Here is a 15,833-nt window from a genome sequence, read left to right as displayed (position 1 = left end):
GCTATGGATATCTGCTTAAATTATCGATACATAAAGAGGGTTTGTATGCATGGAAGTAGCATATCAGATACCCGTTTTTGTTATTATGATTATTATGGTTATGATTATTATTGTTATTTTTGGCGTATCTCCGCGTCAAGTCCTATTTCGCGTTTCTTTTCAGTATCTAATTGAGATGGCAGAACAACATTCGATTAGCTCTGCTGTGTTTGGTCTTCAAGAAACATTACGCGACCTTCAACAAAAACTACCTTGTCTCTCTAACACATCGACACAAAAACAATCCAATGGTACATCTATGTACATGCATGATGGTATTGATTATATGATTAGAATTACATGCTTTAGGCACAGTGAATCTCGACAAGGTGCGTCAAGAATTTACTCAACATGTCAACAGTATTCGAAATATATGCTCTCAATTTGAGACTGAGGTCTTGGGTGATGTCATGAAGATGGGTGCAGGTGCTGATCCTGCTTTTCGCAAACACTTTACCCATCTAAAAGAACAAGCAACACTCGAGAGCACCGTCATGCGCGTCAAAGATACATTAAAGCACACAAAAGCATTTTTTGAAGACTCCATCAAAGAAAAAGAAGAATCGAGATCTAAAATCGAAACACAACGGTTAGAGAAGATTGCTCAATCGATGGGGTCAGTGTGTAGTCTGTCCAATAGAGTTACTCACATTTAACTAGATTAGTGACATTTATAGACTCTTCGCAGAAAATAGAATCAGGAGCTTCTATCACAACCATCACCCTGGGTGGTACTGTGATTGTGATTGATGTAAGTAGGTTGATGATATAACCTTTGTCCTCATAAAATAGATTGACATTGATGATACTGGACGTGTATTGAAAGCTAAAGTGACCTATGTATCAGAGACACTACAGAATGACCAGGATGATAGAGTGGATACTATGTTTGCCGAGAGTCTACAGAGCAGACAATACGATCTGTTTAAGCGTAATTTGGCTAGCTTGGCCCTGTTGGATCAATTGAATGTCAAATATAGCTCTGTTGATTTCTTTCTTATCATGAAGAACCTGTTCCATGATCTAAAGACAATTTATAGTCAAGAAATGTAAGTTCAACATGGACTCAACAGACCTTTTGCTGATAATCAAGCATAGTGCCATGGTATCAGACGAGTCTCGCGTGCTCTTGGAAGGACATGGCATGCCTATGCAACATTTAGACTATCCTGGTGTGTCTGTTGCTTATTGGACAGACAAAGAAACCATCAAATCAAACACGCTAGAGAATCGCAATACATCGCGCCTCTTATTGTCCTTTGAAGACTCTGTTCAGCCCATGTATTATTTGCCTCCTTCTCAATCAAGTTACTTGGCTGGATATGAAGAAGCCATAGGGTAAGTCTACAAATACCAACAGACAATAACCACTTACATCTATCTAGAGAGCATTTTAAAGCAGTGACAGAGACCATGACACCTTCTTTTATGTCTCCCTTCAGGTTTATTCAGCCACTGTCTACACATCCAGAAGTACAAGCAGTGCCTATAAGATTTGTGGCTACATTAGATTCTCCTTTAGCTGTATCAGACCAAGTATGTCAGAAACTAATGACAGTAGCAGGTTTATCCAATGGAGAACTTGTGTCTGATGTTAGTTTGGATACCTGTACGCTATCATTAGAAGAAATGCTTCTCAAAGACGGCCATGACAAAAATAAGCTTACTCAAAACAATTGGGTCACAGTAAGTACCATATGAACAAATACAAGGAGGGGGGGTTTATTGACATCGATAGACATGCGAGAATGCACCTCATCAAGTATACAAGTTGGCTTCTTCTTCTTTTACAAGTGCTAAAATAGTATCCAGAATACCATTTCATCACCCTGTACAGATCTATAACATTATTCAATGTCTTCGTCAACAACAAATGTTTAACACACTCTTTACCAGTATCTTTCATTCAACCACAGTGAACAAGGAAAGTGTAGCTCAAGAAAAGCCCATGATGCTTTCACTCAAAGACATTTTATCAGGTAAATGATGATCATAGTGTAGTGATGATACTGACATGGTAGCATTAGCCAGCCAACATGACAACACATTAAGGCTAGAGATCATTACTGTGGATGCACCTCATTCAATGCATATTACACTGTCTCCACCTCCTTTACCAGACCAACCATTGGTGATGGTGGCACTCTCAATTGACATCCCTGCTGATTGCCCTACAAAACCTATAGTTCGCCTTAATACACCCAGTACCCCTTATGCGCAAAAATGGAATCCCCGCCTATTTGATCAAGACCAAATGTCTGCTGAACTACAACAAACACACAGCATACCTCAATGGATCCATTGGCTTTACAACAAGATGACAACAGCCGACAGTTATCCTATGAAGCGAAGTCATGATTTTAATGAAGACAGCTATCCATCCAAAGCCATCAAGATGGAAATAGATGAATAAATCTTAGTATAAACCCTTGATGAGTTGTTGTTTTCTACGATGAATCATGTCTTTTTCAGTTGTGATGATTTGAGCTACATGGTCTTCTGGCCTACGCGAGTTGTGTTGAGCAATTTCCTTGACCCAGTCACCAATGGTGCGTGTGGCTTGATGTGCTTCAGGTAAGAAGGGCATCATCTGTAAAAATGCATGACTGATGCCTTCTAAGAACTTGACTCGAACACCATCATGGCTAAGGTAGGTTTTATCAAAGGGGTTATCTTGGCGGTATTTCTTCCTTGCTTGTCGAATACGACCTGCAAAAATGACGGTGTCATCTACAAGAGGATCTTTTTCACCGCATATCATGTAAGTCATAGGGAATTGAGCAAGCAAATCTTCAGGTGCATGTACAGGCGATAATAGATAATCACTTTCAAAATCAGGAGAAGCATGCGGACCAAGATACACTAAGGGTGAGTCAATATGTATGTATGTATCTATTGTCTGTAGTCACTTACAAATCGCCATGGCTCGCAACTAAAGAGTGTGAGTAACAGAAAATATAGATATATAGTTACCAAATCTGGACTGATCACTCGATCATTAAAGAAGCTCATTCGACTCGTCATGGCTAAACGCGCTGAAGCCCATGCTTCTTTTGTTTGAATCTTGGTACGAATGGGATGTGCTCTATCTGCCACACTTTGTTTGCGAGTGGGTTTGATACCTAAGGCTCGTCTCCATAAGCTTTGTTTCTTTTCTAAATCAGGCACAACACTCAAGGGACTGGCATGGCTTAAATGATCTTTGGTTTGCCAGAGAGAGTCAAGCGAACTAGACCGAAACAGGTTTGTGTTTGATTCAGCACGGATCAGAGATAGTTGAGAAGGAGACATCCAACATGACATTTCAAAATCCAAGGCAGGATAAATCAAGACTAAGCCTGCAGGCACAGGCAACAGGTCTGTCTTGTTCTGTAAAGATGATTGTTGATTATGTGCTAAGATCTTGAGTGTCACTGCAGCTGTGATATTGCCACCACTCCTAGCGTGTCAATAAAGGTGCGTCTGATGGACTATTACTTACGCAGAATCACCAGTCAAGATGATACGAATGTCTTTATCACCCGAAAGACCGAGTACTTTGCCTTTTGTCTGTACAATAGCCACATAAAGATCAAAGCATTCTTCAATAGGCCATGGGTAAGGATATTCAGGCGCCTTTTTGTAGTTCACACTAAAGACAGGCATACTTGTCTGTTTTGCCCAGGCATATAAGGCATCTTCATGACATGGAGGAGGCATGGATACAAACCCGCCCCCAGGGAATTGCAACAGAATAGTATCATGGTCAGCCAATTTACCATCATTCAGGCAATAATACCGATAAACTTCAATAGGAGGCAAGTCTTGATGGAAGTCAGGTCGATGGACCATGATGATGTCTGCCAAACTCAATCGAGGACGCATCAAACTCGAAACAAATCCCAAGATGGGATTATGGGCTACTTTTTCCCAAGAATTACGCATCTGTTCAATTGAGATAGTAGACCGTGTCTTGCGTACTTTTTCTTCGGCTGCATCGGCAAATACGAGGTAATACATACTAAACACAAGGGATAAAATATGTCGAATCCAAGCAGGTTTGAAAGGCATGGCAGTAAAGAAACCAGCATCTAAAGCTGTCAAGATCCATGTGGCACGATAAAAACTACGTTTGTACTACACTTTTACAGTTGATAGACAGGAATGGTATATTTTAAACTTACCAGTCGAGAAAGAGGATCCGGTGCTAATAAATACAGTCAAAACATTTTTTCATGTATTTCAACTTACCGTTTAATCCAAGTAAAAGAAAAACGTTTTGAGAGAGATAATAGGTTAACCAAGAAGCAAGAGCTACTCGCCAAGGGGAATGACCTAAATTGCACTTGTGAGATACATGTTGTATTTTCTTTGCTGAGCTTACCTGCTTTTTTATTCAGTGTTTGAATAAAGCCAGGTAATTTCTCTGTCTTTCCATGTATGACAAGGTACCAACTATAGGACAATAAATACAAGTTTATGACTATAAAGAATTACCCAAAGAATAAAGTAAGTATGATTTGTGTTCTCTTGAAGTTTGGAGAAGGCTTTCCAACTAAATGATCCAACATGAAAGAGAAAAGAAAGATAAAAAAAAATAAAAATAAAAATAAGAAGAATTTCCCCACATTTATATGTAACACTTTCACATGAATTTCATTAATTTAATCCCGCACTAAAAACTATTCTTTGATTTCATATTGAAGATGTAGTACAATGGCATGAAGAACAAGGTAACCTGTTCTCTTACTTATCCAATCAAAAAGAATGCGCGTATTTAAAAGAAACGCGTATATCCAGTTGAAAAAAAAAATTTTTTTTTCTTAATTATTTATCTCAGTATGACAAAGCGAACACTTGAAGAAAGCGATTCAGACACTATAGTCAGCACACCTCAAAAATTAGCAAAAACCTTGCATAATTCAAGTCAAGTATTAGATCGATCAGAAGTTCACAGACTCCTACTTGCTCGTCTGAACGGAATCCAACTTCCTGCACGACTCCCAGGACTTGAGAACGAATACAACACACTCTACAAACTTTTAAGACAGACAATAACAAAAGGCGAGAGCAACTCATGTTTATTGATTGGCAATCGAGGCACAGGCAAATCTGTCCTTGTTCGTTCTGTGTTGCGCGATCTTGAACAGAGAGCACAAGAATTTTGTGTTGTCAAACTCAATGGCTTGACAGAAACAACAGACAGACTTGCCCTGAACGAGATTGCTCGTCAGTTAGCGTTGGAAGACGAAGCTGATCGAACATTTGTAAGCATGACATGATCATCGATGCATTCTTACATGGTCACTAGACAACATTTGCAGATTCATTTGACTATTTACTCTCTTTATTGAAATCAGGCAACAAGACATCGTTGCCTGTCGTGTTTATCTTGGACGAATTTGATCTGTTTGCTGATCATCCTAAACAAGCCTTACTTTATAACCTTTTTGATGCAGCACAGAGCGCACAGAATCCCATGGCTGTCATTGGCTTGACATGTCGTATTGATACCCTAGATTTACTTGAGAAGCGAGTCAAGTCTCGTTTCTCTCATCGACAGATCTATCTTTTCCCTTCTTCTAGCTTTGGCCAGTTTATAGAGATAGCAAAAGAAACATTAACGCTACCAGAGACATGTCAGGGACATCACGGGTTCAATAAAGCATTAGATCGCTTATTTCAAGACCCAACAGTCAATGGTATTCTTCGACGTATCTTTGATTTATCTAAAGATATTCGCATGTTTCATAAACTATGTGTAACTATTCTCTATATATGCATCTATATATGCTTACTGCTATTAGTTTTATCCAGTATGTCGCATGCTTACCACACCACCTTATTTATCGACAGAAGACTTTGTTGAATCCAGTTTGATTCAAAGAGCAGATTCCAAAACAGAGCTCTTAAAGGGTATTGCCTTACTTGAAATGGTCTTAATTATCAGTATGAAGAAACTATTAGAAAAGGATATCTCTACTTTTAACTTTCAAATGGTCTATGATGAATACAAAGAATTCGCAAACAATGCTCAAATCAAGAGTCAAACAACGGGTATTAGACTATATAAAAGAGCAGTGGCATTAAAGGTAAGAAGAATACCAATTGAGATAAATCATTGATTCTTTTCTTTTCTTTTTTTAGGCATTTGAAAACCTACAATTGTTTGAATTAGTGTATCCTATTGACGTGGCTGGAAAGTGTCCAAAAGAATACCGTATGGTTAAGTTAATGATGGAACCTGCCCAAGTGACAGAAGCTGTCTTAAAACATAATTGCCCAGACATCGTCAAGAAATGGGGTGTAGGCATGATTTGAATAATTTTTTTTTGTTGCCCGCTGTGGCCTGATTAAAATTGGCAAGCGATATGATATAAGAGAGGGGGGAGCCAAGCCATCTTTTTTTTTTTGTCTTTTTTTTTTTTAAGGCACTGTCATGTTTCGTCGCTTGTTAAGACAAGCTATTATTCAAACACATACAAAACCTCTTTTATTTTCTCGATCTCGCATATTGACTCAAACCATGTTACAAGATACTCATATACCCAACACAACAGCTTCTTTCTCGACCACAGCTGTCTTGGAAAGAAACTTTCCCAAGTCCAAGATTGACAACTACGAGTCAAGTACCTACAAAACACTTGCTTTCTATAAATTCTACCCTTTTACCAAACCAGAATTGGAAGCACTAAAAGAAAAGCTTCTTCATGATTTTGGTGAGTGGGGTATTGTGGGTAGAATCTATATTTCAAAAGAAGGCATCAATGCACAAATTGCTTGCCCTGAAGAACGTTTGCCGGAATTAAGAGCTTATCATCAAAACTATTTGACACCTTTGGTGGGTGGTAACTTGATGGATTTAAATATCGGTACTGAACATGGAAAGCGTTCTTTCCGTGCTTTACATGTTCGTATCCGTAAGCAGGTATGCATTTATGTACATAAAATGCTGTATAATAACACATCATAGCTTATTGTGGATGGATTGAATTCAGAAGACTATGATTTAACCAACGAGCCTTCTCATCTTTCACCTGCAGATTGGCATGAAAAACTAACTCAATATGAACAACAATATGGCAAGAAGCCAGTCTTGATTGATATGCGTAACCACTATGAAAGCAACATTGGTTTTTTTGACGGTGCCATTCGTCCTGATGCAGACACTTTTAAAGACAGTATTACAGCCATGAATGAGATCTGTAAAGACTTGCCTCGAGACCAAGAGGTTTTCATGTATTGTACGGGTGGTATTCGCTGTACAAAAGCAGGTGCTATTCTTCAGTCTGCTTCTGGATTCAAGACGGTTCATTTAGTAGAAGGTGGTATTACTTCCTATGGTCGCTGGATTGAAGAACAAAAAGACAAGATGTCCTTATTCAGAGGCAAGAATTTCACATTTGATGCTCGTATGGGTGAAAAGATCACAGATGAAGTGTTTGGTAAATGCCAAGTGTGTGGTCAACCCAGCAGTCGTTATCAAAACTGTGCTCATTCTTCCTGTAATATTTTGATGCTCTGCTGTCCAAGCTGTGCAGGTCAATTCTTGAATACTTGTGCTAGACCCAAATGTTATGATACAGTCAATGAATTCATGACTTCAACCAAAGAGCACTTTGAACCGGCTGGCCCTGTGATGGTGGATGGTGTACGTGTGTTTGTGAAAGAAGGCGAGAAAGATATGGACGCTGCTTCTAATCGCATTGTGATTGGTAAGAAAGGACAAGGCTGTGAACATGATCATATTCGTCGTACAAGAGCGATTGAGATCTTGGGTGAACCAGGTGAAATTTTGAAAGAATGGGCTAAGGCGGGTAGAGATCTTCCTCCTAAGCCTGTAGAAACATCCATTTAAACAATAGAATTTATTTAAAACAATAATAAAAAAAAGACGTTAATTAAACATGAGGTGTGCAGCGAGAAATAGGAGCTGGTGGCTCACTTTCTTGTGTCCAGAGACCAATTGTGATATAGGTTGTGTAAGCCATGGTAATTAAACCAAACATAATGATGGCAATGTCGACTGCCTTGTGTCTCCAATGGTTGGCCACAGCCTTATAGTGGAAAAGAGGAGGGAACAAGAAACAGAGGGGAATACAAAAGACAGATCCAATTAAAGAGACAAACTTGTCCAAATCACTTGAGCCAGCAATAGCAACAGCAGCACTCAAAATAACAGCAGCAAGACGGAACATGTTCTTTTGCCATTTTACAATGGGATTATGCTTACCAGAACGAGAGAAAAGACCTGTTTCAACAATACGAATAGCAGGGAACAACTGTAAGGGAATGGACAGACAAATGGCCATAGCATAAAGACCTTGAATGGTATTTACAACAGGTGAGACAGGCAAGTTCAACAAAATCACTGTCTGGACTTCGTCACCAAAGGCAAGATAAGACAAGAGGCCAATAGAAATGAACAATAAGGTTATAAAAAGCATAGTCCAAGACAAGACTTTAGGGAACTTTTTAGGCTCCTTCATAGATTCGGTAATAGGAATGACTAAGGATCATAAATATCCCCCTCTTTGTTTTCATTAATACTTACTAAGACCAACACCTTCAAAAGTAAAGACAGCAGTACCAATAAACATAGGAAAAGAAGCAGGGTTCACTATCCATTCTACTTTACCAACACCTTCCAAAGCCAATGTCAAAAAGTCATAGTAGTACAAGTAAACTAGACCAATCAAAATAAAAGCATCGGCAATTAAAGCAAAAACAGAAAGTTTCTGTATTTTACGAATCATAGCAAGTGGTACAAAGATGGCGATCTGGACCAAAATCAAGTAATGAAGAGGTACATTGGTTTTGCAATTGGATACAGCTTCGATCAATGCTTGTAAGTTTTGTGCGACAAACACCATATAAGCGCATACAAAACCAATCTAAAAAAAATGTGAATACGAGGTATGTCATCATCATGACTGTACCTGGGAAGTGGTAATGGCCACAAGTACCAACATACGCATTGAGTTACCAAACAAGACACCACCAATATCACCAAAGGAAGCAGGAACCTTGTTGCGTGTTTGAACAAGCAACAAGAAACAGTAAAGGGAAACGGCGGCGATAAATGATAAAAATAACGTAGAAAACAACAAACCACCATTATGAAATCTATTGAAAATTCACACGCCTTGTTTGTTTGAATAAGCTCATGTAGATCATTTTTTTTAGAGTTACACTTACGCTTTTGGTAAAAACATGACACCTTAAAGAAGAGAGAGAGAGAGAGAGAGAAAAAAATAAGATAAGTAAAGACAATCATTTTCACGATGTTTACCTGTGCCAATAAAAGACTTGAGTAACAAAAAGACTGCCTTAGTCGGGGTGGCTGTTCCTTCAGTAGCATTGGCTCTTGCTTGTCTCAACAAGGCAGTTCTTTCATCAGATCCACCTGCTAAATCCTCTTCATCTTCACTACTCTCACCCTCATCATCACTTAAATCTTCACCACCAAAATGACCATACAAAGTCAAAAAGTCGACAAAAGAATGCGTAATCCATCCAGGAGGTTTTCTTCCCTTTTTGGCAGCACGATCAAACACAAAGTGACGTCGGAATCCTCCTGGGTCCTTGAGATTTTGCAGGGCTGGATCTGAGGTCTCTGGGCGTGGAACCAACATGGACTTGGAACGCTTCATACGTGCCTTGCGATCCTGATCTTCAGACCATTTATAGATATCGTGTGTAATAGCACCACCAGCCAATTGATGGACATTAGCAATCTCATCTTCTTCATCTGTATCGCGATGACTGAGACGACTACTAGCACGACTACGGTGAGGAGAGGGTGTTCTAAGGAAGCCATGAGAGTTAGAAGGAGAAGCAGACACTAAATGACGTCTAACAGCCTTTGCGACTTCATCATCAGGCAAATCTACAGAAAGATTATCACCAAAAGTAGAGAGAGGACGGCTACTAGGGAAATGGTCTTGAGTTCCATAGTTCATATTAGAATGAATACTCTTGGAAGGAGAAGTACCATAGTTATTATGAGAAGGTAAAGGACTTGAACTTAATCTTGCTGTTGTATCAGCACGATCAAAAGAACTTGAAAGGAGATTTTCATTTACATAAACAGAAGAAGCGGCACCTGTCTGGTTCCGCTTTGCGTTCACAGGAAGTGGACTAGACATATTTTGAAAAAGAAAAAGGAAAAAAAAAAAAGATTGTCAATGTTTTCTCACTTTTTTTTTCTCCTTGTACTACTGCTGTTTGGAGTCAATAACCAATAGTACACAAGCCTCTTGTGTCACTGCAATTATTTTTAGCTGCATAAATATACCCAGATTAGATTATTTTAATTTGTTAACTTTATTTATTTATTTTCTGTCAGTAGCAAGGTATTTCTTGAGGTTGGGTCTACTTTGGATAGCTTCGATAAAAGTAGCCAAGTGAGGGTGAGTAGACTTCAAATCTGAGGCTTCAAAGACAAAACCATCGTCTTCCAAGTAGTGATAAAGAAGGAAATCAGCATAGGATACTTCTTCACCAAGCAAATAAGGTCCTTGATTGCCACCCAAGACTTGTTCGTAACTTTGAAGTGATTGAGGACGGTCAGTGTTGTTGTATTTTTTAGTTAGCTGTTCAATTCCACCAAAACTGGCCGCTACCCAACGAAAGATATCGTCCAACAAAGAATCAGCATAGGCATCTACCAATTGTGCTTCGTCTTCGTCTTTGCCCTGATACTTGCCAAGTTTTTTGGAAATAAAGCGCATGATAGGTGCGGTCTTACCATAATACTTGCCATCAATAGTGATGTAGGGCATGGTTGGCTTAAGGACGCCTTGAGCTGACAATTTTTGCTTTTGTGCTCCCCATTCTTCGAAACTACATCTGACGTATTCAAAGTCTACACCTGCATCTTTGAGAAACAAGCGAATGTATTCACCACGACCAAAGGTAGCTAAAATAACATGATTTAGTTGTAATAAAAATTGGCGTTGATACTTACTCTTTCCGTTGAGTTCACCAAAGTAATAAAGCTTAATGTTATTGAGTCCAGACATGTTGTTTAGAAGATCAATGATAATAATGTGTGTTTGTGTGCTTGTTTGTGTGCCTTATATATTGTTTTTTTTTGGGTCTCAGAAACTTTGGATCAAGAAAATTGATTAATAATCCGAAGACTATGTTTAATGCAAGATCTAATACATGAAAATCGTTAGAAACATTCAGGTACCATGTATTAAATCCAATAGATACGGCTATTTAAACACTTCATATAGATGGAAAAGAAAAGAATCATTATTAAATGCTCTCAAATAAATTTCAGGCACAAAAGTAGATAGGTCTCAACTATATTTTGCATTTGAAATTGAAATCCTACAATTTCTCATCAATGTTAAAAAGAGGGGGGGGGCGTGTTTGCTGCGGTTGATTTTAGACAACTAATTTAAGGAGCATAAAACTGGAGTATTTCGTTAAATAAAAAACGAAAGTAGAATCACTTCTAGATACGAGATTTTTTTTTTTGGGGAAATCCATCATGTTGATATCTATCCAAGTCATTATAGTTTTCAAAATTACTATTGAAAAGTACCTGTTCTTGCGCTTTAGCTTTGCGTTTCTCACTTTTTCTTTCGGCACTTTTGCGCGATAAGTCGTGACACTACCTCTTGTATCAAACCTAGTTTTTGGATTATTAATTAATCTCCCTTCATCCGAGTTTTCGGCGGTTGAATTTGAGGCCTCGGATTTTAAGTTTATTTCAAACCTGTGCATACTCGAGAAAAAAGGTATGTTTGATGCAAATTCAAAGTAGTAATACATTTTTTATCTTGGCTCTAGAATAAATTTTGTTGACAATTCTATTGTAGGCAGCAATGATATTTATGTATTTTTGAAATAATCTTTAATCTTAATAATATCCTGCGCCTTATCAAAAGAAAAGTTGAAGAGGTCTTTTAAGCAAAATTGAACGTATAGTTGCGACGATACTTGGGGTAAAGCTCAAGGATATGATTCACTTGGTCAACAATCTCTCGCAATACCATTTTTTGCTTCTCAAAAGTGGCCTAATAAGATGAAAGCTACTAAGCATAGTATATTGAATTTGCATCTCGAACTTTACTACCATAATTAAACTTCTATGTCTCGCCTTCCAGATCACAGAGAAACTTGTTCTTTTCCTAAAGTGTTTTTCTAGTTCCTGTAAGAATAATTAATACAGACTTAAATATCATTAGTATAAACAGCATTTTACATATCCTGAGATTCAATAAAAAACGTAGATAAAGAAGGTGGTTGTTGATGATAAGCACTTGTTTATTGATGCAAATCTTCTAAATTCCACTTAACAAGAAATCATGTCATACATTGAGAAACTAAATCGTCTATTCATATTGTTAAAGAAACAGTTGCCGTAGCCTTTTTTCTACTACCCTTTTCTTTACTTATTGCTTCAAGGAAACGCTTCATCCAATCCTAAAAACAATGATTTCAAAGCGAATACGCAATTTTTGTTGAGAAAGAGCCAGTGGTTGTAAGTATCATATAAAAAAGACGGAGGAAATAAGAAAAGAACCCATTGATCATTCCATAATGATAAGCAGCTTTTGATTGTTCATTGCACAAAGAAGTCTGTATATTATCTAATGCATGTGAAAGAAACACTTTTTGCAGTAACTGCTACTAAACTCTTAATAAGTTTAATCATAGAAGATTGTGAGCTCTTTTTCATGCTTCATAGTATGTATATTTGACAGTTCAACTCAGTTTGAATCTGTTGAATTTTAGAATTTGATTGTATTAATTATTCTCCTGTTTGACATTTCAAACATGATTGCTTTTGGGCAAGTTTGATCTGTTCTAGATTAATGACAAGCGATTGTTTTTGTAGGAGTTTATTCTGAGGAAAATATAAAAGAACTTTAAAAGGAATAAAAAGAAAAAAAACTATCTTTATCTTAAATTTTATTTTACATATCTTCATTGTCTTTTGAAGGAACTGTGCCTAAGGTTATAATCTCTCTATTTGTGTCTATCTCTCTATAATTACAATGGTCTTTACAGTCTTCTGTTGTTAATTATTGGTTTATCTCTTATATTTGTTAGTCTCGTCGTTCAAGGTAAACACAAAGGGAAAGAGAGAGAGAGTTGTCAGAGGGTCTCCCTTCCCCCCCCCAAGAGAGTGGAAGATGGTGAATTAAACTATGGCTTTGGATCAGCGAAAAAAAAAGACTAATCGCGGTTATTCTTTTAGACACGATGGCTTACAAAGAATGAAGGGATTGAAGTGTAGAAAAAATTATAGATTGTGTTTCATAAAGGTTTGTGAGAAAAAGGAAAGATGATGTGTAACAAGTTACTTTTAATTTTGGAGGTTTTGGTGGCATTAGATAACTTAATGTGGTTTCGAAACAACCAGCGAGATGAATTCAACTTGAGGATTACTTTATATACTTTTTAATGTATTAACTATTACATTTTCAAGTTGAATTTACAGCAACCATGAAAGTTAGGAAATATAGTTTTTTGCACTATTGACAGACTCAACTTCAACAGCCATCTCATGTTTGGAATACCTCAAATAAATCTACTCAATTATTGATGGAAATGCTAAATAGTGCCAGTGCTAATGCCACTTATACAATTGACAATTTGACTTTATGAGCACAATGTTAAATCTCAACATCCAAGACTTATTTTTTTTTTTTTTATTGGGCAAACCTTTTTCGTCGACTGTAATAACTCAGCAGTAACAAAATCCGTTACCTCTTACTAGCCGCTTATACTCGTCCTTCAGGAGAATCTGTTTGCCTTGTGTTTTCTTTACGAAGGTAGAAGCAAAAATAAAGACCGTCTTTCAGCTTCGAACAAATGTTTGAAAACGGAAAGAGTGATATATATTCTGATCATTTATACGCTGAGACAACTTTTGCTCGTGATCGAAAGACTTTTTTCAAATCTGGCTTCTTGAGCTCCTTATGATATTTCAAATAGACTGCGAGCCAACTAAGAAATGTAGAAATTTATTCGAGAATTATATAGAAAAAAAGTGAAAGACAAAGGCTTTTCAAGTGAAGTTTGACCAGGAAATTGAGAGAACAACTCTGCATTCGCTTTCTTGTATATACATAAACATTTTTTCCTTGATATTTTTATTTCTTTTTACTTTTTTCTTGCCCAGGAAAAGGTGCCTCCCCAAAACCCTCAATACTACTTTTCTTAAATCGAGACAATCCAATGGCAACATAATTTTAACCACGGCCTGGCGACATGGCTTGAATAATTTTTGTGCTAGATTGGTTTTGTCTAAATATATAAGTCTTGGATGTTGAGATTTAACATTGTGCTCATAAAGTCAAATTGTCAATTGTATAAGTGGCATTAGCACTGGCACTATTTAGCATTTCCATCAATAATTGAGTAGATTTATTTGAGGTATTCCAAACATGAGATGGCTGTTGAAGTTGAGTCTGTCAATAGTGCAAAAAACTATATTTCCTAACTTTCATGGTTGCTGTAAATTCAACTTGAAAATGTAATAGTTAATACATTAAAAAGTATATAAAGTAATCCTCAAGTTGAATTCATCTCGCTGGTTGTTTCGAAACCACATTAAGTTATCTAATGCCACCAAAACCTCCAAAATTAAAAGTAACTTGTTACACATCATCTTTCCTTTTTCTCACAAACCTTTATGAAACACAATCTATAATTTTTTCTACACTTCAATCCCTTCATTCTTTGTAAGCCATCGTGTCTAAAAGAATAACCGCGATTAGTCTTTTTTTTTTCGCTGATCCAAAGCCATAGTTTAATTCACCATCTTCCACTCTCTTGGGGGGGGGAAGGGAGACCCTCTGACAACTCTCTCTCTCTTTCCCTTTGTGTTTACCTTGAACGACGAGACTAACAAATATAAGAGATAAACCAATAATTAACAACAGAAGACTGTAAAGACCATTGTAATTATAGAGAGATAGACACAAATAGAGAGATTATAACCTTAGGCACAGTTCCTTCAAAAGACAATGAAGATATGTAAAATAAAATTTAAGATAAAGATAGTTTTTTTTCTTTTTATTCCTTTTAAAGTTCTTTTATATTTTCCTCAGAATAAACTCCTACAAAAACAATCGCTTGTCATTAATCTAGAACAGATCAAACTTGCCCAAAAGCAATCATGTTTGAAATGTCAAACAGGAGAATAATTAATACAATCAAATTCTAAAATTCAACAGATTCAAACTGAGTTGAACTGTCAAATATACATACTATGAAGCATGAAAAAGAGCTCACAATCTTCTATGATTAAACTTATTAAGAGTTTAGTAGCAGTTACTGCAAAAAGTGTTTCTTTCACATGCATTAGATAATATACAGACTTCTTTGTGCAATGAACAATCAAAAGCTGCTTATCATTATGGAATGATCAATGGGTTCTTTTCTTATTTCAGCCCAAGACTTAATGTGCACAACAATCATGTCAATCACTTTCTTCTCATTGGTACCAAGAGCGTATTCTGTGTTCCACCGTTATTCTTAGGCATGAATCTATTCTATTTCACGGTGTCCCTCCCAAAAAAAAACCAACTGACATTAGCAAAAGTAACTGAAGAAGACAGCAAGCATAAAACACCACCCAAGATTCAATAAGATTACACAGAGAAACAGTCCCATCTCTTACTTGTGCAGCTCTCTGAAGTAAATTTATTTGAGAAGATAACCAAAGCTAAAATTCTCATTGAAGACGCAGAGTGCACCACACATTTGCTTGACATAATAGATTCTTCCATTCTCGGATAGCATCAAGAAGGGTAACAAGAAAAGCGTCAATAAACACTTTAACCCCC

The 15,833-nt window shown here is 37.1% G+C and overlaps 6 protein-coding genes across 6 annotated transcripts; 3 read left to right on the top strand and 3 right to left on the bottom strand.

Moving 5' to 3' along the window:
* Positions 1-175: 175 nt before the first annotated feature.
* Positions 176-1,740, top strand: B0P05DRAFT_574427 (uncharacterized protein; the record flags this gene model as incomplete). The annotated part of the gene is given in 7 exon segments (XM_051581564.1): positions 176-314; positions 334-655; positions 700-790; positions 832-1,088; positions 1,138-1,211; positions 1,236-1,377; positions 1,425-1,740. The coding sequence occupies 7 exon segments, from the start codon at positions 176-178 to the stop codon at positions 1,738-1,740; spliced, it is 1,341 nt and encodes a 446-aa protein (XP_051431535.1).
* A 715-nt stretch (positions 1,741-2,455) lies between these two features.
* B0P05DRAFT_477032 (Alpha/Beta hydrolase protein) lies at positions 2,456-4,589 on the bottom strand (the record flags this gene model as incomplete). Its single annotated transcript, XM_051574943.1, has 8 exons — positions 2,456-2,901; positions 2,953-2,971; positions 3,013-3,475; positions 3,521-4,155; positions 4,203-4,225; positions 4,270-4,353; positions 4,403-4,473; positions 4,516-4,589. The coding sequence occupies 8 exons, from the start codon at positions 4,587-4,589 to the stop codon at positions 2,456-2,458; spliced, it is 1,815 nt and encodes a 604-aa protein (XP_051431534.1).
* Positions 4,590-4,607: 18 nt separating this feature from the next.
* B0P05DRAFT_516091 (origin recognition complex subunit 4 C-terminus-domain-containing protein) lies at positions 4,608-6,415 on the top strand. Its single transcript, XM_051575694.1, has 4 exons — positions 4,608-5,285; positions 5,330-5,779; positions 5,826-6,110; positions 6,166-6,415. Exons 1-4 carry the CDS (start codon positions 4,860-4,862, stop codon positions 6,337-6,339), a joined length of 1,335 nt encoding a protein of 444 aa, XP_051431533.1. The 5' UTR covers positions 4,608-4,859; the 3' UTR covers positions 6,340-6,415.
* Positions 6,416-6,544: 129 nt separating this feature from the next.
* B0P05DRAFT_574424 (uncharacterized protein) lies at positions 6,545-7,876 on the top strand (the record flags this gene model as incomplete). The annotated part of the gene is made up of 2 exons (XM_051581563.1): positions 6,545-6,946; positions 6,992-7,876. The coding sequence occupies 2 exons, from the start codon at positions 6,545-6,547 to the stop codon at positions 7,874-7,876; spliced, it is 1,287 nt and encodes a 428-aa protein (XP_051431532.1).
* Positions 7,877-7,913: 37 nt separating this feature from the next.
* On the bottom strand, positions 7,914-10,195 carry B0P05DRAFT_556297 (transmembrane amino acid transporter protein-domain-containing protein). The gene is made up of 5 exons (XM_051579889.1): positions 9,311-10,195; positions 9,217-9,238; positions 8,958-9,144; positions 8,573-8,912; positions 7,914-8,527 (listed from the first exon to the last, which is right to left on the bottom strand). Exons 1-5 carry the CDS (start codon positions 10,164-10,166, stop codon positions 7,920-7,922), a joined length of 2,013 nt encoding a protein of 670 aa, XP_051431531.1. The 5' UTR covers positions 10,167-10,195; the 3' UTR covers positions 7,914-7,919.
* Positions 10,196-10,314: 119 nt separating this feature from the next.
* On the bottom strand, positions 10,315-11,058 carry B0P05DRAFT_497106 (glutathione S-transferase). Its single transcript, XM_051575395.1, has 2 exons — positions 10,988-11,058; positions 10,315-10,939 (listed from the first exon to the last, which is right to left on the bottom strand). The coding sequence occupies exons 1-2, from the start codon at positions 11,040-11,042 to the stop codon at positions 10,353-10,355; spliced, it is 642 nt and encodes a 213-aa protein (XP_051431530.1). The 5' UTR covers positions 11,043-11,058; the 3' UTR covers positions 10,315-10,352.
* Positions 11,059-15,833: the final 4,775 nt, after the last annotated feature.

Source organism: Gilbertella persicaria (genome assembly GCF_025201335.1).
Source record: "Gilbertella persicaria strain CBS 190.32 chromosome Unknown B0P05scaffold_44, whole genome shotgun sequence".
NCBI classification, from domain to species: domain Eukaryota; kingdom Fungi; phylum Mucoromycota; class Mucoromycetes; order Mucorales; family Choanephoraceae; genus Gilbertella; species Gilbertella persicaria.
Note: the sequence above shows the minus strand (reverse complement) of the source record. Positions and strands in the feature narration are given on the sequence as shown.